We start from the raw sequence: 20,554 nt of genomic DNA on the forward strand, positions 1-20,554 counted from the left end.
CACCCAACATGGGGCTCGAACCCACAGCCCTGAGATTAAGAGTCTCATGCTCTACCGACTGAGCCAGTTGGACCCCCTCAAGAAATTTGAACTTTTGGACCACGACGACCATTGGAGGTTTTTGAGCTTACCTAGGACAGGATCGAATTGGCATTTATAAGATGTAGGTTGTTAGCACGTTATAGGCGGCTGGGTTTTTTTTGTTGTTGTTGCTTTTGCCAAGAGCCATGTTGTAACAGCCATAATACAATTGTGATAAACTCCTGAATAACTGTCAGAACTCTAGTGGTTGCGAGTGACAGAACATCAAGGTTAAGCCAGGTGTGGTGGTTTTCAGATATGTCCACAAATTCTTTGATCTTCCTCCCTTCAAGAGGAGGGGACTGCTTCCCTCCCCTTGAGCGTGGGCTTGAGGTAGTAACACTTCAGAGTTACTTCAGGGACGAGCTTATAAAGGGCACGCCTCACTTGCTCTCTTGGATGTCTCTCCCTCAGGGGACGTCAGCAGCCATGTTGTGAGGACACTCACCCAGCCTATGCAGAACCCACGTGACAGGGAACTGAGGGCTCCTGCCAACAGCCATGGGGTGAACCACTGTGAAAGCACATCCTTCAGGCCCAGCCAGGCCTTCAGAGTCCTTGCTACCACCCCGCCTGAAAGCCTACGAGAGACCCTGAACCAGGATCACGCAGCTTCGAGCACTCCCAAATCCCTGACCTAGAGAAACTGTGAGGTAATAGATGTTCTTTTCAGTGACCACGTCTTGCAGCAAATTACTGTGCAGCAATAGATAACTGACACACCAGCTTATGCAGCAAAACAGGGAATTAATTGGTGCACATAAACTGGGAAGTCCAGAAGTAGATACAGCTTGATACAGGGGATCAAAATATGTCTCCAGGATTCATCCCTGTGATCTTCCTCTGCACTGGCTTTTTTCTCAGGTTCCAAGTGGGTGGCTCCGGAAAGCTCCAGGCTCCTATCATCTTTACTGCTTGGATCTCCAGGGGGAAAAGACTGTGGCTCTCTCCCAAGGGTGCCCGCAATGCCATTGTGTGTTATTCATTCTGATTGGGTCCCACGCCGAGGCCTAAACCAATTGTTTTGTTCTGATTGGTCAGGCCCATCATTTGCCCAGCCCTGGTGGTTAGGGGTGGGGTCATCCTACCAGCAGGGGAGACCAGGGACAGGGGAGGTGCCTCCCCAGAGGAATATCACCGCAGAGTTGCCAGGAGGGGAAATGGTTGCTGGGCAGTGAAACAATGGTATCTACTATATATCCAGGTTTGCATTGTGCTTTTCCGTGTGTGTGTGCGTGCGCGCGTGCGCGCACACACACACACACACACTCGTGCTGCTGTGTGTTATTCCAAAATAGACACCTGACCTCCTGGCTGTTCCTCAAATGCTTTAGCTTCCTCCAACTCGCTTAGGTCTTAAATGTTACCTACTCTATGAAGCCTCCCCAGAACATGCCATTTTAAAAATGTAATCTCCCTCTACTTCTCCCCTGAGATATTGTGATTTATAAGAACAAATATATATTTGGTCTTTGTCGCCATTTCTGGCACAAAGCTCTTCATACCCTTGGAACTTCCTATGTGATAAGAGTAAGGAAGGTATCTTGATATTCACAACGAACCCTTTTCAATAACACCAGAGTTTGTGTTAGTGGGGTGCCTTTTATTTATTTATTTTTTATTTTTATTTTTTAACGTTTATTTATTTTTGAGACAGAGAGAGACAGAGCATGAACAGGGGAGGGTCAGAGAGAGAAGGAGACACAGAATCTGTAACAGGCTCCAGGCTCTGAGCTGTCAGCACAGAGCCCGACGCGGGGCTCGAACTCACGGACCGCGAGATCATGACCTGAGCTGAAGTCGGCTGTTTAACCGACTGAGCCACCCAGGCGCCCCATGGGGTGCCTTTTAGAAAGCACCTAGGAGTGGGGGCTGGTTGCCAGGAGAGCCAACCATGTGGTGGAAGGCTTAGAACCTTCAGTCCCACCTCCCTGACCTTCTGAGAGAGGAGAAGGGTTGGGGATTGGATCAATTGCCAGCAGGCAATGATTTAATCAGTCATGTAATGAATCCTCCATAAAAGACCCAAAAAAAGATGGTGTTTTGAAAGCTTCTGGGTTAGTGAACATGTGGAGAACCTAGGAGAGTGGCACCCTGTCCCCATGCCTTGCCCTAGGCATCTCTTCCATCTGGCTCTTCCTGGATTATATCCTTTTATAATAAGCCAGTCATCTAATAAGTAAAACATTTCTCTGAACTTTGTGAGCCACTCTGGCAAATCAGTCAACCCCATGGAGGGAGCTGTGGGAACCTGGGATCTATAGCCAGTCAGCCTGAAGCAGAGGTGCGATTGGCATCTGAAATCTTGCAGGCCTGGGCACTTAACCGGGGGACCTGATGCTGTCACCAGGTAGACATTGTCAGAATGGAGTTGAATTGCTGGGCACCCAGTTGGTATCAGAGAATTGCTTGGTGATGTCAGAAAACCCATATATTGGATCCCCATACTCTGTTCCCATCCCTGCTTAATTTTTTTCCTTAATATTATCCTATTATTTTCCTCATTTCTCCTATTATCAGTCTCTCCTATTGGAATGGCAGCTCCACAGGGAAGGAGCTTGTCCATTCTGGTCACTGCTACACCCTCTGTACTAGATAAATGATGATAGGATGAATGAATGAATGTTCACAGTCATCCTGTGAAGTAGGTAGAATCAAGGTGATTCTCCTTCTCTTGAAGGTAAGGACAGTGAGATTTTGTTTTAAAGATATTTTAATTTTTTTAAATGTTTACTTATTTTTGACAGAGAGAGAGAGAGAGAGAGAGAGAGAGCGCTAGAGCAGGGGAGGGGCAGAGAGAAGAGAGGGAGACACAGAATCTGAAGCAGGGTCCAGATTCGACACTGTCAGCCCAGAGCCCGATGTGGGGCTCAAACTCACGAGGTCATGAGATCATGACTTGAGCAGAAGTTGGATGCCTAACTGACTGAGCCACCCAGGCACCCTGAAACTTTTTAATTAAAAAAAAAATTTTTTTAAGTAAATTCTACCCCCAACGTGGGGCTCAAACTCATGACCCCTGAGATCAAGAGTCACATGCTTGGGGTGGGGAAAAAAAACAAAAACAAAAACAAGAAAACAAGAGTCACATGCCCTACTGACTGAGCCAGCCAGGTGCCCCAAAATTAAAAAAAAAAAATAATTGAAGTATAGTTTACATATAATATTATGCTCATTTCAGGTATACAACATAGCATTTCAACAATTATATATATTACTATATACTTAACCATAAGTGTAGTTACCGTCACCACACAAAGTTATTATAGTATTATTGACTATATTCCCTATGCTGTACTTTTCGTCCCTGTGATTTGTTTATTTTATAACTAGAAGCGTGTACTTCTTAATTCCTATTTTGCCCACCCCCCACCCCAGGACATTGAAACTTGAGAGAAGGATCCTGTTGGCAAAAAGATTAAAAAGAACTTAAAAAAAAAAAAAAAAAAGGAAACATCTTTAATTGTGGAATGCTAATGAGAACACAGGAGAAGGGAACTTAATGCATGATGGTGTGTTCCCTCCAAGGGTTAAGTGATGCCCTGTTGCAGCAGTTCAGAGACAGTAGAACAGAGTCACGGGAAGGCATGCGGGAAGACAGGCGTCCTGAAGGCAAAAGGGCCACCTACTCTGTCACCACCAGAACTTCAGTCATGCTGGGAGGAGCAGTTTCATTTGGACAAATAGCAACAGTCAAATTTAAATTAAAGCGGCTAAGGTGAGTCTTACTGCTTTTATAGTTTCTTTTAGATGGGAATTTGTAAGCTTGTTTTTATTCTATGTTAATTGTAAACCTAAAACCTTAACAAGTGTGTACCTAGTTTTCCGTTTGTATATATTTAAGGAACATTAAAACAAAAATTAAGTAACTTTGTGAGACGCTGTATCTTTTATAGAGGAACTTGCTTATTTTTTTGTCAATGTTTATTTATTTATTTTGAAAGAAAGAGAGAGAGGGAGAGTGAGCAGCAGAGGGGCAGAGGGAGAGGAAGAAGGAGAATCCCAAGCAGGCTCCACACTCAGTGCGCAGACCGACGCGGGGGCTTAGTGGATGGATCCCACAACCGTGAGACCATGACCTGAGCCAAAATCAAGAGTCAGACGCTTAACCAATTGAGCCACCCAGGCGCCCCTAGAGGAATTTGTTTATATTCAAGATTGGACTCAAACCCACTTGTCATCGCAATATAGAGAAGGAGCCTGAGAAAGATGTTCTTAGGGTAGGGCTCAGGGCTTAACCACCATCTGGTGAGTCCAGCCCTCTTACTTTGCAGGTGAATAAACCAAAGCCCGGGGGGCACAGGTCTCCTGGCCCCGAGTCTTCTTCTGAGGTTACCTTGCTGCCAGAAGATTTTTCTCTCATTTCTAGGAAGCGCCCTGGGCATGCCTCTGGGGCTCAGCTTCTGTGGGAGACCAGTGGGACCCAGTTGCTAAGAGAGGGAAGCTGAGGTTAATCAGACTTCCCTGCAACGCATTCCCCTGGCCTGGATTCTGCCTGCCAGCTCCTAAAACGGGGCAGGGGCGTGTGTTACTCAACAGGAATTTCCCAGCTGTGATTTGCTGGGAACTAGAGGTAGCTGGGGGAGCTCGCGGCCCTCCTCGGAGGACTCAGGTTTGGCAGCTAGCAGGCATGACTATCTCTTGCTCACAGAACCCATCTCAGGGTAATAATCGGAAGTGAAGACTTCTGAGGGTCCTGCCTGGATTTCCTCTGGAATTTGGGTAAAGATTTACACCAAAAGATGAAAAAGAGGGCACCAGAGAGGCCGGATGTTCCATCACCTGGCACCTAAGACCCGAGAACGAGGCAGAGCATGGAAACAAACTTCTGCGTGCTCTAGGCCTGTCCTTTACTAGAGATTCTGCTAGAGGGAAACTGTGTTCTCTCCTCCCCTGAGCCGCGTGTAGTGGGAGGGGCAGGAGCTGGCCTAGAGGCAAACAATCTTTCCGTGGTGGTGAAGAGGTAGGCCTGGTGAGGGCTAGGAGCTGCTGGCTGAGGCATGTGAGCTAGATGGCCACGTCCGTGTCTCCAGCACTGGCTCCTTGGGTGGTCAGAAGACTTAGGAAAGGCTTACATAGGTTATGGCAAAGGACTGGACTTCCAGGGCCTCCTACAGGTTGATGAGGGAAACTGAGGCACCGAGATGGAATTTACCTAACGCATTGTTTCATTCAGCAAAGATTGAACTGGAGCACCTATGGTGTTCTAGGCCCTGTGTGGGGGAAGGAAGAGGGATGAAACCACAGTGTGACAATAGGAAATAACATGGGGACAAAAAAGCACAATAGAGAATGCTATAATATATGATATATATTAGAGAGACAACCATAAATGGTGTCTATGGGAATTCAGTGACAAAGGCGTGCATAAATTAGACTGCTGTTGGGACCGGCAATGCAACTGAGATCTCTGACCTATGGAGCCAGGAACCCAAGAAACCATGGTGAGTTCCCTCCCTCCTTTTAGCCTTCTGCAAATACTACTGTCCTTAGTTCTCTTAGGAAGAGCCAATAAGGAACCCGTGATCATTAGGGTGTAAGGTCAGAGATTTGGGTCACGCTGAAGGAAATCCCCAGAACTCTGGGCTGGGAGGTCCACAGAGCTTTTACTTTCCAGAATCTTGCAGATGCTGCTTTTTTTGTGTTTCCTCATGGGGACTTGCACGGCCAATGAATGACACATAGTGGGGTAAGAAAAAGAAACTGCTGAGCATCTAGGTGGCCTGGTGCATGTCAGGCACCGGGCTGGTACTCTACATTGTTTATGTCACCTCACGTGGCAGTCCAATTCATTTCTATTCTCTCAGCCTGTCAGTAAGTATCTGATGGATTCTTGGATGATGAATTCTAGAGGCGGAAGCCCATTGTTTGGCCGCAGCTAGTCCAGAAGGTTTGGGAGGAATAGGGCTCTTCTGTGGGTCTCCTAGAATTCTGCCTGGCACAGAGTAGGTGCCTAATAAGTACTCCCAGAACTCATAGACATGATTTCTTCTTTCCAAGGAAATTGGGTCATCTACTCCAGACCTAGGTTCTTTCAATAGCAAAGCACTTATGGCTTTCTGGGTGACTCATTACCGACTAGATTGGGGCAGAAACAGTTGTCTGCAGTGCTGGTGGTGGATTCGGCTAGTCTCAGAGCCTGTTGCTGCTGAGTCAGGAGATCTCCCATCCAGGGAAAGGCCTGACTGGTGCCTGAAGGGACATCAATGTTGTCTGCCCTGCCATGACTTGAGCAAATTTCTTGAGCCTCAGTTCATGGCCACTGGCCATGGCAGTGAATGGCAAGAATGGCAAGAATTCTGGCCTCGATCTCGGTTCCTTTGTCATCGCACCTAGAGAAATGCAGAGAATGAATGGGAAAGGGGCAAAAGAGGCTGAGCCTCTGGAAAGAGAGGAGTCAGGACTGCTTCCCAGATAAATCCTCCAATTTTTCTTCATGATCTTACCTCACTCCATTTTGGCTGCCCACATGACCCCAGGGATTTTGTTTTGTTTTTAAAGAGCTGTTTGGGGGGCACCTGGGTGACTTAGTCGGTTAAGCGTCCAGCTTTTGATTTTGGCTCAGGTCATGATCTCACAGTTGGTGAGTTTGAGCCCCGAGTCAGGCTCTGGGCTGACAGCACGGAGCCTGCTTGGGATTCTTTCTCTCCCTTTGCCCCTCCCCTGCTCCCTCTCTCTCTCTCTCTCTCCCATTCTCTCTCTCTCTCTCTCAAAAAAAATCTGTTTTTTTTCTTAAACTTTTAATTGAAAAGTCACATGAAATGGCCATGGCTTCCCACCAAAACAAGTCCAAAACAAAACAGCTCCTACTAGGGGCTGAATAGCCTCGAAAAACAATTATTCATGGAATATTTATTAAGCATCTACTGTCTATTCTAAGAGGGACATGACCATTCTTGCATCTTTATTCTCCAGCACGGTGCAGGGCATAGAGCAATTGCTTGCTAAATATTTGTTGAATGAATTAAATTTGGTGAAATCAATACAATACACATGCCATTGTCTCCTTATCTCAAGGAGCTAATACATTAAGAATCAATTGCTATTAATGGCAGCAAGAATGGAAGTTTTTTATTCAAAAGGTTGATAAGCCTATGGCAAGATTAAACCCATAAAAAGAGACCACTCTTCACCCACCATAATGGCTAAAATTAAAACAAAAATTGACAATAGCTTGTAGTCAGAGGATGTGGAATGACTGAATTCCTCGGACCTTGCTGCTGGAAAGTCAACTGTTACCGTCAATTTGAAAAAGTGTTTTGGCAATAGCTACTACAATGAAATATAGACCCACCCTATGATCCAATCCATTCCTAGGTGTATACCCAAGAGAATGAATGCATATGGTCACCAAAAACACACATAGAAATGTTCATGGCACTTACGTATGGTAGCTCCAAACTATAAACGAGGCAAGTGCCCGTCAACAAGAGAGTGGATACATTACTTGGGATATACTTATACAGTGAAATACTACACAGCAAAACCAGAAAAAAACAAAAACAAATGAGCTATGGATACACTACACAACACACACACAAATCTCATAGACATGAAATCGCGTGAAAAATCCAGAAACCAAAGCATACACACTGTATGATTCCATGTATATGAAGTGCAAAAACGAGTGAGAACAATCACTGGGGGTAGGAAGTCAGAATAATGGCTTCCAACGTGGATCAGGAGTATAGATTGGGAAGGGGCATGAGAAAACCTGAGGTGCTGAGAATGTTTTATCTAGAGCTGGGTAGTAGTTTCATGGGTGTAGACCCAGGAGACATTTCACTGAGCTGTACGCTGAAGATTAGCACCCTTGGGGAATGCATTTTACTGTACATTATACCCTGACTGAAGGAAAAGAATGGATGTTAGAAACACACCTATACCTTAGTATCTGTAAAAAATCAGCATGTTTAGTAATTCTGTTTTCTCTGTGGGAGATGGCGTTATATGGAACTAGTATCACAGTGTGATGGCCACCAGTGAGTCCTGGATGCAAAGACCGGTCAATTCCACACCTTCAGTCCATCCTGCGGGGCCTCTTCCCTATTGAGAAGACCAAGATCATCAGTTATTGCTTCAACCCACTCCCGTACCCTCTTGAGATTCACTTCTGGACACCCTCGCCCATCCTCATCCCCCACCCCCCTACTCAGAGCACCAGGGCCTTTTCCTCTTTTTTTTTTTTTTTTTAAGATTTTATTTAAAAAAATTGTAATGTGTATTCATTTTTGAGAGAGAGAGAGAGAGAGAATGAGCAGGGGAGGGGCAGAGAGAGAGGGAGACACAGAATCCCAAGCAGGCTCCAGGCTCTGAGCCATCAGCACAGAGCCCAACGCGGGGCTCAAACTCACAAACTGCGAGATCATGACCTGAGCTGAAGTCGGGCGCTTAACCAACTGAGCCACCCAGGTGCCCCAAGATTTTAGTTTTAAGTAATCTGTCCTCCCAATGTGGGGCTTGAGCTCATAACCCCAAGATCAAGAGTCATATGGTCTACTGACTGAGCCAGACAGGCACACCCCCTTTGCCCTTTTTATGGGCCCATCTTTTCAGCCTGCACCCTTGAACCCACACGGTCTTGTCTCCTCAAAACTGTGCCACCTCTCACCTTTCACTTGCTTGCCTTTTCAGTTCTTTCCTCTCAACGGAATCCTTCCTCAAGTTTCTCCTATTCAAAGAAAAAAATTCCTCCTTTGGACCCCTGTCTGGGACTTCTATATTCACTGTTGTCCTTTATTCCTGGATAGTGTCTCTTAAAGTCACAGCTTTGGCCACATTATTGAAATTCCACAGGCAAAGGACACCAGTGAATTTTCAATGATCACATGCAAAGAATACTTCGTTAAGCCTTATTTTCCTGATATATCTGATGTTGCTGACTCCCCTCACTTTGAAACTTTGTACCTTTGACTTTTATGACACAGAGTGGGCCAGGCTCTCTGTATTCCTGCTGACCCCTTCCTCTCTGTCTCCATCAGGGGACCTTGTTCTTTATACTTCCTTCCAAGTGCTGCTTCTCCTGGTTCAGCCGTGGTCCCTTCCCAGTCCCGCTTAGGCATTCGTTATTCTTCATGGGTGGTCACATGGGGTCAATACCACCTGTACACAGATGACTCTCAGATCTGTTTCCTCTGAGGTCAGGGCCATGCGGTCACCTGCTTGCTGGACCACCGAATCTGAACATTCTCCGAGCCCTTCAAGCTCCGTGCGTTCAATCCAGGATTCCATTCCCAAATCTGAAATTCTTTGTCAGTTGGTCGTACTGCCACCATTCACCAGATCATCCAAACTAGAAACCAATAATTAAGGCAGGGGTTCTCAACCCTAGTACTGTTGATATTTCGGGCTGGATCATTCTTTGTTGTGGGGAGACTGTCCTGTCCTGCTTGTTAACAGATGTTTAGCTTCTGTCCACTGCATGCCAGTAGGGACCCGCCAGTTGTGACAACTAGAAAGTGTCTCCAGATATTGCCAAATATCCCCTGGGAAGGAGGGTGTCAAACTATCCTAGGGTTGAGAAACACTGGGGCCAAAGCATGGGTTTAGGTGTCACATGTATGTGTGTTACGTGTATATGGGGCTAGTTAGCTACCTCACTGAGCTTTGGTTGGTTTTCTCTGTAAGGCAGAGACAGCCCTCATCTCATAGTAGAACTTACCTAAGATAATATAGATAAATTGCATGGTCTATTCCATATGGGACATTGGTCAAGAGCAGCAAAGACTCCTCTGTTCTCACACTGAAACTCTGAGGCACTCAGTTTTATTTTCTAGGTATTTCTTGTCTATCCACTCTTCTCCATTTGCAAGAGACTGAAGTTCATGTCCCGCCCCAATTCACATGTTGAAATCCTGCCCCCCCACCCCCCAGAGCGACAGTATTAGGAGGATGAGTGGGTGTCATGAGGGCAGAGCTCCTACCACCACATGAGGACACAGAAGATGGCTGTCTAGGAGCCAGGATGTGGGCTCTCACCACACCGAATCTGACCTTGGACTTCCCAGCCTCCAGAACCCTGAGAAATAAACGTTTTTGTCGAAGCCACCCAGTCTACGGGATTCTGTTACAGCGGCCCAAATGGACTAAGGGGCCATTCCTACCCGGATTATTGCAATTGCTTTGCACCTGGTTCTCAAAGCTTCTGTACAGCCTCATTCCCCTCAGATCCACACTTCACACGGTGTACCGGGCCTACGTGGTCTGGCCGCTGCCCATCTCCACAGCCCCATCTCTTGCCCCTCCTGGCCTTGGATTTCTAGTCTAGCCGCAGTGAAATGTTAGGCATTCCTTTTATACCCTGCAGTTTCCTGCCCCCATGTACTAACTCACACCGCTCCTTCTGCCTGGAATAACCTCCCACACTCTTCATCTGGCTGACTCTTGTTTTCAAGGCTCCCTTGAATTTCACCTACTCCAAAAAGTTCCACCTGGAGCCTCCCTTCCCCTGCTGGGCTCAGTGGTCAGAGCTGTCTCCTTGCAGTATATTTTTGTTTCTGTACCTGTCTCGGCTGGGCTGCATGGGGAAGGAATTGTGTCTTTTTCATCTGTATATACATAACATCTAGCACATCCCCTGACACACAGACGGTGCTCAGCAAATATTTATTGAGTGAATGGATGGCTATAGCACGATATTATCCTCTATGTTAGGTTTAGAGCCATAGTTCAGAAGTGGTTATAAAATAGTCTATAAATCTACCCTCTCTGGCTCCGAGGCAGTGCTTCCTCAGCCAGGGGCTGGTGGCAGGCACAGTGCTGGCCGCTGACCGGTAACACTTGCAGAAACGTGAGGTTGACTAATGATACAGGGAGTGACAGCGCAACAGATAGCGGCTTACAGCAGCATCAGCTAGCTGTTCTGAGAGTCGGAGGCACTTCACCTTTTTCCTCTGTGGCCTCTCACGTATCCTAATTCATGGCCCTACCTGGCAATGCACTCTTCTAACTCCTTCACTCCCCTCTGGGGTGACACGCTGGAGTCCCTGAGTTGGCTCAGCTAATCAATATAAAAAAGCCCCACCATGCCCATGACCTGTCGGAGGTCTGCTTGCTCCTACTGTTTTTCGGTCTGGGATCCCTCAGAGGAACCCATCAGGAGGTCAGGGCTGCCTCTTCCCAGTATCTGTCACAGCTGGGGCAGTGTGTTTAGGCCCTCCTTACTAGGCCTGGGGAAGGAAGCCCAGGCAGACACCAAGAAGTGAGAGGTGTTTAGCCAAACCCGCCCTCTTTCTTCCTCCAATAACAATAAGGCTTTGTTTATCAGGCCTAAGGTTACAGGTCAGTCTGTGGAGTCCTGAAAACCTGCTAAATCCCTTTTCGAACCCAACTCTTTGAGCCTCGGTCTCCCCATTTGTCAGGTGTGTGTGTTGGGGGCGGGGCGTGGAGTGGGTAAACCACTCAGGGCCCTCCGTCCCAGTTTTCAGGGTGCTGCCCAGGTGTATACGAGGGTAGATCCGGCCCGTCCGCCCGCGGGGAACGACAGCGGATCCCAGAAAGTTGGGGGACGTAGGCGCTGCCCGGGAAGCCCCTAGGCAGAGCGGTCCCCTGAGACCGAGGTCGGGCCAGAAAGGAGCCGGTGGCGAGGCGGGAAAGCTCTGAGGCTCCCGAGTGCCATTCAGTGGCAAGATACGGGCTCTCTCTCGTAGGGCAGGGGTCTGCCCGGTCGCGACGGGCGGGGCCGGGCGGAGGCGGGAGGGATGGTCAAGAAATTCCCGGGAAATTCCTTTCCATTCCAGCATTCCCTGCCCCCTTTCCTTGGGTGCTGACCTCTCCGGACCCCGGGAAGGAGAAATGAAACGCTTTCCGGGTTTCCTTGCGTCCCTTCTCCAGCCGCGGGCCGCCTGGGGTTTGGAGCGCGTCGGGGGAGCAGTAAGGCCGGCGCGCCGGAGTTCGCCGCCTTCCCGCGGGCGGGGAGCGTGTCCAGTCCCAGGCGGCGACTGGGGCTCCGGGGCGCGCTGCCGCTTGGTCCCACAGCTCGGGGAGGCGTCCCCCGGCTTCGGTCCCGTTCGGCTTAAGCCGGTGTCACATGAGCGGCGGGGGAGTGGGAACCCGGGGAGTGGGCGGGGGCGTGCGCGCCGGGAGGGGGCCGCCCAGTCCACCTATATGCGCCGCGGCCCTGCTGACGGATGCCAGGAATTCCCAATGAAAGGCGATGGGGGGAAGTTTGGGCAACTCGGCCTGGCCAATGGAGAACCTCGGGAGGGCTCTGCCCCTTCCCCCCGCCCCCGCCCGCCTCTGCTCCCGCAGCGCGAGTGTGTCCGCCTAGCTCACTGTGCGTGGAGATTAGGTCCCAGGCAGGCAGTCCGCGAGCTCCAGCAGCCGGCCGCCGCCACCGCCACCAGCAGCAGCTACCGCTAGCAGCGCCGCGGCGGAACCGGGCGCAGGGGAGCGAGCCCGGCCCCGCCAGCCCAGCCCAGTCCGGCCCGACTCCCTCCCCACGCCGGGGCAGGAGCAGCAGCCGCCACCGCCGCCCCGAGAGAAGGTGGAGGAAGAAATCCAGCTTGTAGCACGCGCGCACCATCATGGACCATTATGATTCCCAGCAAACCAACGACTACATGCAGCCCGAAGAGGACTGGGATCGAGACCTGCTCCTGGACCCGGCCTGGGAGAAGCAGCAGAGAAAGGTCAGCAGCAGCCCCAGCACGCCGTAGCACCCCGGCCCGGCCGGCTCCGCTAGCCGCGCTCCCGGCTCGGAACGGATTCCAGGCTCGCACGAGCGGGGGCGGGGGATGCGCGGCCGCCGCGAGGTGGGGTGTTGGGTTACAGACGCGGGCGGAAGCGGGAGAGCCCCTTTCCCAGAGCCCGCGAACGCCGGAGCCCGAGCGCGGGGAGGTGGGGCCGCCGGCGGGCAGGTCGCCTTGGGGTCCGCGATTCAGGCCACCCGGCTGCAGCCGCACCGTCCCCGCGTGGGCAGGGGGTGGAGGGCGGTGCTTGGGAGGCTGGGGCTGAGCCGTGGCGCGGTGGCTGCTTGCTCCGGATCGATTTTCCCTTCCCTTCCCCGCCCCCTGGCCGCCTCTCCATCTGGCGTGCGGTGGCAGCGCGCTTCCTGGGCCACCCTGGGCTCCGTACCTGCAGGAGGAGAGCTGCACGCGACTCTGCACCTCCCAACCCCAGCCCGCAGGCCGAGGGGAAAGCGGGCGCCGCAGGGGTTGGCAGCCGCCTCCGGGTCTGCCTGGAGGTGGACCTGCTGGAGTGGGTTGGGGCTGAGGAAACTGGGGGGGCATAAGCGGGTTCTCCAGCTGGCCCTGTGGGGGCGGGGTCAGGACGACCAACCGTTTTATTGCTTAACTCAGCTGCCGGCGGAGATGGGGGTTTTGCGTCTGCGTCCTGCCAGTCCGACCCTCGCTTATTCTCGGGAGAAGGCGAATTTGGGCAACTTGATCTGAGTTGAAGGGCTCCAGGGCAAGAGGTTGTTTACTGAGATATTTGGGGTCAGTGAATGGGGAACCCCTGCTCAGCCACCTTCCCCAAGAGTCCCAGACGAGGTGTGCCGGGTGCGCACCCTCCACGGGGGCTGGGCTCAGAGCTGGCGATGGGACCTGGGCACAGTGGCCGGCGGCAGGAAGAGGTCAGAAACCACTCTTGTGGGGAGGGGGAGGAGGGTGCCCCAACCCTGCCTCTGCTTCCTGCCCGCGCTATGAGCTCTTGCCCCAGGCGGCCACGTACCCTGAACACCCTCCTCTCCCCCCTCCCCCGCTGTCCGCTCCCATCCGGTCCCTCCTCATTTCATCCCCCCCCCCCCCCCCCCCCCCGCAGATCTGGGAATGGGGGGGACAGGATGGCGCGTCCCTTTGGATAGTGCGGTTAGGGCTGGGCTTGAGGGAGAACGCTCATGTCCAAAAATGGTAACATTCATTCCCTTTTTTAAACTTAAAAGGGGGGGAGTTTAGGGAGCCGACTGAAGTTTTTTTTTTTTCAGCCAAAGGCATCCTGTATTAGCTCACTCAGGAATCCTAAGCCCTGAATCGGCGCCCTTTTTACTCACTTCATCAGACAAGCAGAGGTAATTTAAAACACACGCACAAAGGGCTTCCTCAAAGCCCGGCGACCTGAGACCCAGGCCGAGGCTTCTGCTGGGCCCAACCCTATAGGAAGGTCCCCGGCTTCCAGCTGACTTATTTGCAGTGTGGCAGTTGCTTAAACACCCCTCCCCCTCTTCCTGTTGGCCCCCCAGGGGGAGCTGCGGGGGAGAGGCTGTGACAGCCCCCCACTCTGGGGGCTTATTTCCTGGGGCATTCGGACTGTTGGTGGAGCTGAGAAATGGAGTGGTAATTTGGAGATTATCAAGAGGCCAAGGCAGGGGGCCCTTTTTAAATTTCAGGGTGAGGCCTTCATGAGACTAGATTTTAAATTGGACAGGAGGGGGAGGGAGTAGGGGGGTGGATGTCTTGGGATCTTCCATGGGAGTAGAAGAGACATTCCTGTTTACTGAGCACCTACTGTATGCCTAGTTGGGGCAGGAGTGACAGGACTGTGGGATGAAGTTCCTGGGGGGCAGAAATTCCTGTCTCCTCAGCGTTGCCACTGGACCTACTCACAGTATTCCCTGGTATCGAATGAATGAATACATTAGATATAGTTGGGGAGGAAAATTGTATTGTTTCTATTTGTCTGTGTGTATGTACACACATATAGACTCACAAACCCCTGATCAGGGTGGTGGGGGTGTGCACCAGGCCTCTGGGTAGCCAGGTGGGATCAGGGTCATCTGGGAAATGTGGTTATCTGGAGGGCAGACTCAACAGTTCTAAGAGCTGGCTCTGGCTGATGTGAGCCTGGCACACCTGAGGTTGAGGAAATGAGGGGCAGAGGGAGAAGTGACCAGCCCCGAGGCCCAAATGGTGCATGATGGGACTGGAATGCAGCCATGTCAGGGGCAGGAAGCTTCCCCTCACTTGTCCCTTGGTGGCGAGGAAGGCAGGAAAGCTGGGCTTGGCATCCAGAGCCTACAAGGATCTCTGGACCAAGGGGAGTCAACCCGTGCTTTGGTGGGTTGATGGGGTGGGGGTCGGGGGGGGCGTGGCACAAGCTCCGGGCCTCACTTTGAAAATCCAAGGGTTTTTTTTTGGCCTGCCATTGATTCTGTTACCGTGCATGGGCCTCGGTGAACTTGTCTGAAAATTTCACCTCGTTTTCAGCGGGGTGGTAGGTATATAAGGAAGTGGTATTAGGTGTGGGGGTTCGGATCTGAAGTAACTGGCTGCTTTTGACAGCCTCCCTGCTGATCGTGGGAGGTCAGAGTTGAGTGGGATCAGAGCAGACGGGTGGACAGAGGAGGGTGACCATTGCAGATGGAGGCAGCAGAGTGAGTGTATGTGGGTGGGTGGGTGGGAGGACCCAGTGCGGCAGGATACGAAGGCCTCTGGGTGGGAGGCAGAAGGCCCTGTTTTTAGCCCTGGTGTGTTCACAACAAGAGAGACTTTGGTCCAGTCGTTTCACTTCTCTGAGCTTTTATTAGACTATTCAACACATAACTTTGAGCAGCTACTCTGTCAGGCCCAGTTCCAAGGGCTGAGGATAGAGCGCTGAATGGTACAGACAGGTGCTTCCGATCTGTTTCCTGCTCGGTAAACGGGCCACATTCCCGTCCTGCCCTGCCCTGCCCTGCCCTGCCCTGCCGATCCCCAGGGCTCTTACGGGCATCAGATTAAGTGATGTGGTAGGAAGCGCTTCCTTGGTGAATGGTTAGGCCTGATGCAGATGCAGGTAGAAGTCTGTGCAGGCAGGAGGCATGACTCAAAAACCTGCATTGGTTGGCCGTGGCTTGTCCCTTCTTCAAAGAATGCTTTCTTGCAGCGTTCCTGGGGCTTGACTCCCTGCCTCCAGACATAAAATGCAGTGGATTAGGGAGTTTGCTGGCTTTCACAATCTTCCTGACCTTTGAGGCTGAGCTCTAAAGCCGCCTTTTAGAAGGTAGCAGGTCTGAACGCCCGTCTTTTCGAGATGACCGTAGCCCCCAGTTTTTTCCCTCACCAACCCCCTCATGCGAGGCCTGCTGGATGCCAGGCAAGCTGGAAAGAGCATGGACTTTGAGTAGCATCCTGGCTCTACACTCTCAGGCTTGTGACCTTGGGCAAGTTACTGTAACCTCTCAGCCTCCGATTCCTTATTCATAAAAAGGAGCTAATACCTCCACCTGCTGGGTTGACGAAGATTTGTAAAATGGCAGCTTTTGGTTGTTAAATTTTATTTTCTCTCTTAAATCTTGGAGGCTCTGGTTTAATGTGGATTTCCACAGGTGCCAGTCCTGGTTTTTTTTTTTTTTTTAACATATGTAACTTAATCAATATTTGTTGAGCTAATGGTGTTGAAACAGAGGCATTCACCTGGCAGGTAAATGAAGGTGGTTGTAAATAGTTCCTGCTCCGGAGTCTGTACCCACATCATTCCAGGTCACAGGAATATGTACCACCTTGTGTTTTGTTTTTTTTTTTAAATGTTTTTTCAATGTGTATTATTTTTGAGAAAGAGAGAATAAGCAGGAGCAGAATGAGAGGGAGACACAGAATTGGAAGCAGGCTCCAGGCTCTGAGCTGTCAGCACAGAGCGCAACGCAGGGCCCGAACTCACAGACCACGAGATCGTGACCTGAGCTGAAGTCGGCTGCCAAACTGACTGAGCCACCCAGGTGGCCCTGTACCACCTTGTTTGTACTCACTGCTGGTCTGCAGGACCATCACAGGAGCTAGCCAAGGCCACTGATGAAGGTGGAGGCCTGCAGAGAGGGGAGGCCTGTTTTGGAGGGGTTTACATGGGGAGGAACAGGACATCCACCTGCCTTCGAGGTTAGGACTGCAAAAACCAAACAGATGCCTGGTGGAAGTAAAATGTCCAGGAGGAGAGAATTGGCTCTTGTTCCCATCCTCCTACCCCTCGCTGTTGTGCTCTCCTGCCTGCTTCACTCCGTGCCCGTGGCCATGGGCCCAGCGCTCAGTCTGTCCTGTTCTCTGCTGAATCCCTAGTGCCTCCTGCAGGGTTAGGCCTGTAGGTGGTCAAGAAATAACACTGAATAAATAATTGGCATCATCCTGGGGCTGTATCTAGACATGCTCTGGGCACACTGGGTTCAAATCTCAGCCCGTCCACTGACTACCTATGTGATCCTTGGGGGATCACTTACCTGCTCTGTGCCTGATGATGCCATTGGGGAAATGAGTCTAATAATCGCTCCTGCCTGATTTAGTTGAGTGGAGGTTTAAACCAAGTAATGTGTGTAGGGAATTTAATACACCACCTGACAGCGCGTGCTCAATAAAATGCATGTTAACTATTTTGAGGAGCCAGAGTTTCTGTGGCCTTTACCCTGTATTCTTTGAGATAAGGTGTAGTATATAAACCCATCTTAGAAGGAGCCCACTCCTAGTTGGCTAGGAGTGTATGGAGTTGTGTTCTCCTTGACCTCGGACCCTGACGTCATCTCTGGCTCATTCGGTGTCACTTGACCTTTCTGATTGCTCAGTCCCTTCACTATAGAATGGTGTAGAATCCCTTGCTTACCCTTTGCCTACATTTTGGGTATCCAGGAGAAACAAATGAATGTGACGTGCTCAAAAGCTTTGTAAGTTGGTCACAGTACAGGTAAAATGACCTCAAAGTATGAGTGTCTTCTAAAGGAGACAGCCTGGGGGCCCCTGGGTGGCTCAGTCGGTTAAGCGACTGACTCTTGATTTCAGCTCAGGTGATGATCTCACGTTTCATGAGTTTGAGCCCGGAGTTGGGCTCTGTGCTGACAGCATGGGGCCTGCTTGGGGTTCTCTCTCTCCCTCTCTCTGCCCCTCCCCGGCTCACGCTTGCTGTCTCTCTCAAAATAAATAGGTAAACTTAAAAAATACACTAAACTAAAGTAAAGGAAATACACTAAACTAAACTAAAATAAAGCCTAGAGTGTTTTCAGGCCCTACAGTCAAATAGCTGAGGGCATTCTTTAGGCCCTGCTCAAACCTCCCAGTAGCCTACCAGCCCTGCTTTGCCCCAGGGAGCTGTCTCTGGCTGCCACCCAGCTTACCCTGGGACAGATGTGAGAAGGCCTGGAGCTTCCTGAGAACCAGCTTGTCCAGTTTTGAGGAATGATGAGATCTCCAGGAGCCGTTGGTCACTGGAGATGGGCTTGTAGGAGTGACAGGCTAGCAGGCTCCTGCAAGGTCCCTGGTCACCAGCCTTTTCAAACGAAAAAGGAGCAGACTTGTTTCCTGAAGCTCCTTTCTTGAGAAGGGGCTGCTAAGGCTGTGCTACGTGGAGTGGGGGTGGGGTGGGAGGAGGCCTGGGCCCCCGGGCCCTTCCTTGTGGGGCGGTTTTAAGTGTGAAGAGGTCAAACCAAAGGGGTGTCTTGTAGTTTGTTGTTTGTGGTTGGGATTTGGGTCTCCCCTTTCCTCCTCCAGGAAGGCCTGGGGCTGGGCGCCTGGCCAGTGGCCACAAACCGTAAGCCTGGCTTGAGGACTTGTCACACAAGACCCGGTGCCTCCTGTGGGTCTGGAACCAGGGCGGGGTGGCCCAAGTCTGAGACATGAGATCTGCTGCTGGGTATCTCTAGAGAAGAGCCAATGTCTCTGCTCGTCTACCTTCTGGTCCCTTCTTAGTGTGAGAACATCAGTAATTTCTCTTGGTAGACTCAGTCAGTGAGCATTGGTTGAATCCCTGTTGGGTATCCAATGCTCCACCCACCTGGGGTCGTGGAAAATCCATGGTTTAGATGGAGAGGGAACTGGAAAGGTAGAAATCACACCGGGCAGTGCCACAAATGGCCAGAGATGTGGTGTTGGTCTCTGTGGGGCAGGAACCAGCACTGCTGCCTGGGCTGATGGCATTTGAGTTGCATCTAGAAGGACAGGCAGGATTTGAAGGTGCTGCTGGGAAGCCTCCCCTTTCCCTGACATCTGGGCTGTGTGTGCGTGTGTGTGCATGCGTGCGCACGCGTGTGTGTGTGTGTGTGTGTAAAGGAGGGTAGGGCAGTAGGAGAAAGGAGAAGGCTAGAAGGGCAGACCAGAGGGCAATGATGTGTAAGCTGCTGCAGGCTAGGGAACACCCCCTCCCATTGTTCTCATCCTATGTCCCGGTCAGCTTTGTCCCTCCCAGAGCTGAACTCTCACCTTTCTGAGAGGTCAGTCTTTTTGTACAGCTCGAGAGCCCCACACCTGTGCAGGTGTTGTTGGGACTGTCCCAGCCAGTTAACCCCACCTGAGCTGCCCCAACGTGTAACCTACCCAAGCTTTTTCTAGGACGGGATGTGCAGCCAAGGGGCTGTGGTCTCAGGGCACCTTCCCCACCAGCCCTACTTTTCTCCCCTTTGTGTTTGCTCCTTGGGCACACAGCTCTGCAAGGGCCCAGGGAGCTGGGCTCAGTTACTCACCAATGACCCTGGAGAGGTCCTGGAACCCACCAGCTGGTTTAGACAGTTCAGTCTGTAGCTCCCCAAAGGGGTCATGGCTGAGTTCCTTAGTCCTGGCCACTCTGGGTCAGCCCGATTGGACTCCTTTTTTTTTTTTTCCTTAAAGATTTTATTTTCAAATAATCTCTGTACCCAATGTGGGGCTTGAACTCACAACCCTGAGATTAAGAGTCATATGCTCCACTGACTGAGCCAGCCAGGCGCCCCCCGATTGGACTCCTGATTCAGCCCAGGGTTTTGTCTCACTGCTGAGGCACTGGTATCCTGCTAAGCACCACTACCTGCCCAAACCTGGCCTTGATGGAGGCTCAGGGGACCTTGGGAGCAGTGGGGGCAGGAGACCCAGCAAACCAGGGCTCAGAGTCACCCTGGAAGCCCACCTTCCTTTTTTTTTTTTTAAATAGATTTTTTAAAAGTAATCTCTATACCCAGCATGGGGTTCGAACTCACAACCCTGAGATCAAGAGTTGCATGTTCCACCAGCTGAGCCAGCCACCTTCTTCTGAACCATCGAGTTTTCTCACTGGCTCCCAGGTTAGGCATCAAGTCCCAGCTCCCAGAAGCCTTCCTTCTCAGTGGGTTGGGGGTACATTTACAGAGAGGGCTAGTTAGATGCTGTCTTCTCTGCCTTGCCTACCCCCTGCTCCCATTTCCTGGCTGGGGATTATCCGGCAGATTCTCAACACAGTGGGCCCCTGTCTGGTGTAGTGATGCCCAGAGCCACCTAGGCAATAGTCATGACTCCAGCCTACCCACTCTGGGTGCCCCATTCAGCCCTCCCAGACAAATAAGCAAAACTGATGGCAGTCCCCAATAGCCTGGGTACAGTCATCTTCCCGGGGACCGGAGCTGGGAGCAGAGCTGTACTTACAAAGAAAAAAATTCTTTTTCTCATGATCTCCATAGTGGCTCACCTTTTCTGAGCACAGGCTAAGTATCGGGCACTGTGTCAGGGACTCTGTGTTGTGTTAGCACGTCTAGTCCTGTGAGGTGGGCACTTTATCCACATTTTACGAATGAGGGAGCTGGCTCAGAGCAGCTGCATAACTTCCAAGATCACAGAGCCCGTGAGAGGTGGGCAGT

The 20,554-nt window shown here is 51.1% G+C and overlaps 1 protein-coding gene, 1 long non-coding RNA gene and 1 other non-coding gene across 9 annotated transcripts in view; 1 reads left to right on the top strand and 2 right to left on the bottom strand.

Annotated features, from left to right (window-relative positions):
* Nucleotides 1-73, bottom strand: TRNAK-CUU (transfer RNA lysine (anticodon CUU)). The gene has a single exon. It is a non-coding gene; the product is annotated as a tRNA-Lys (tRNA).
* Nucleotides 74-5,377: 5,304 nt separating this feature from the next.
* On the bottom strand, nt 5,378-13,758 carry LOC147579868 (uncharacterized). 5 transcript variants are annotated; one of them, XR_015252236.1, is made up of 4 exons: nt 13,156-13,758; nt 8,693-8,752; nt 7,968-8,127; nt 5,378-6,413 (listed from the first exon to the last, which is right to left on the bottom strand). It is a non-coding gene; the product is annotated as an uncharacterized LOC147579868 (long non-coding RNA). The 5 variants fall into 5 exon arrangements; XR_015252235.1 differs by lacking the exon at nt 13,156-13,758 and adding an exon at nt 11,851-12,379; XR_015252233.1 differs by lacking the exon at nt 8,693-8,752 and having other exon boundaries at nt 13,156-13,744.
* The window catches only part of ACTN1 (actinin alpha 1), a 100,681-nt gene continuing 92,383 nt past the window's right edge, over nt 12,257-20,554 (top strand). The window contains exon 1 of one of the 3 annotated variants that reach the window (XM_086709436.1): nt 12,257-12,710. In XM_086709436.1, the coding sequence (XP_086565562.1) occupies nt 12,606-12,710 (105 nt within the window). In that variant the 5' untranslated portion in view covers nt 12,257-12,605. The remainder of the gene's footprint in view (nt 12,711-20,554) is intronic. The other 2 variants (XM_086709434.1, XM_086709435.1) reach the window with 2 other exon arrangements.

The sequence above is a fragment of the Puma concolor genome, chromosome B3 (genome assembly GCF_028749965.1).
Source record: "Puma concolor isolate L17-30 chromosome B3, mPumCon1.1.hap2, whole genome shotgun sequence".
Classification (NCBI taxonomy): domain Eukaryota; kingdom Metazoa; phylum Chordata; class Mammalia; order Carnivora; family Felidae; genus Puma; species Puma concolor.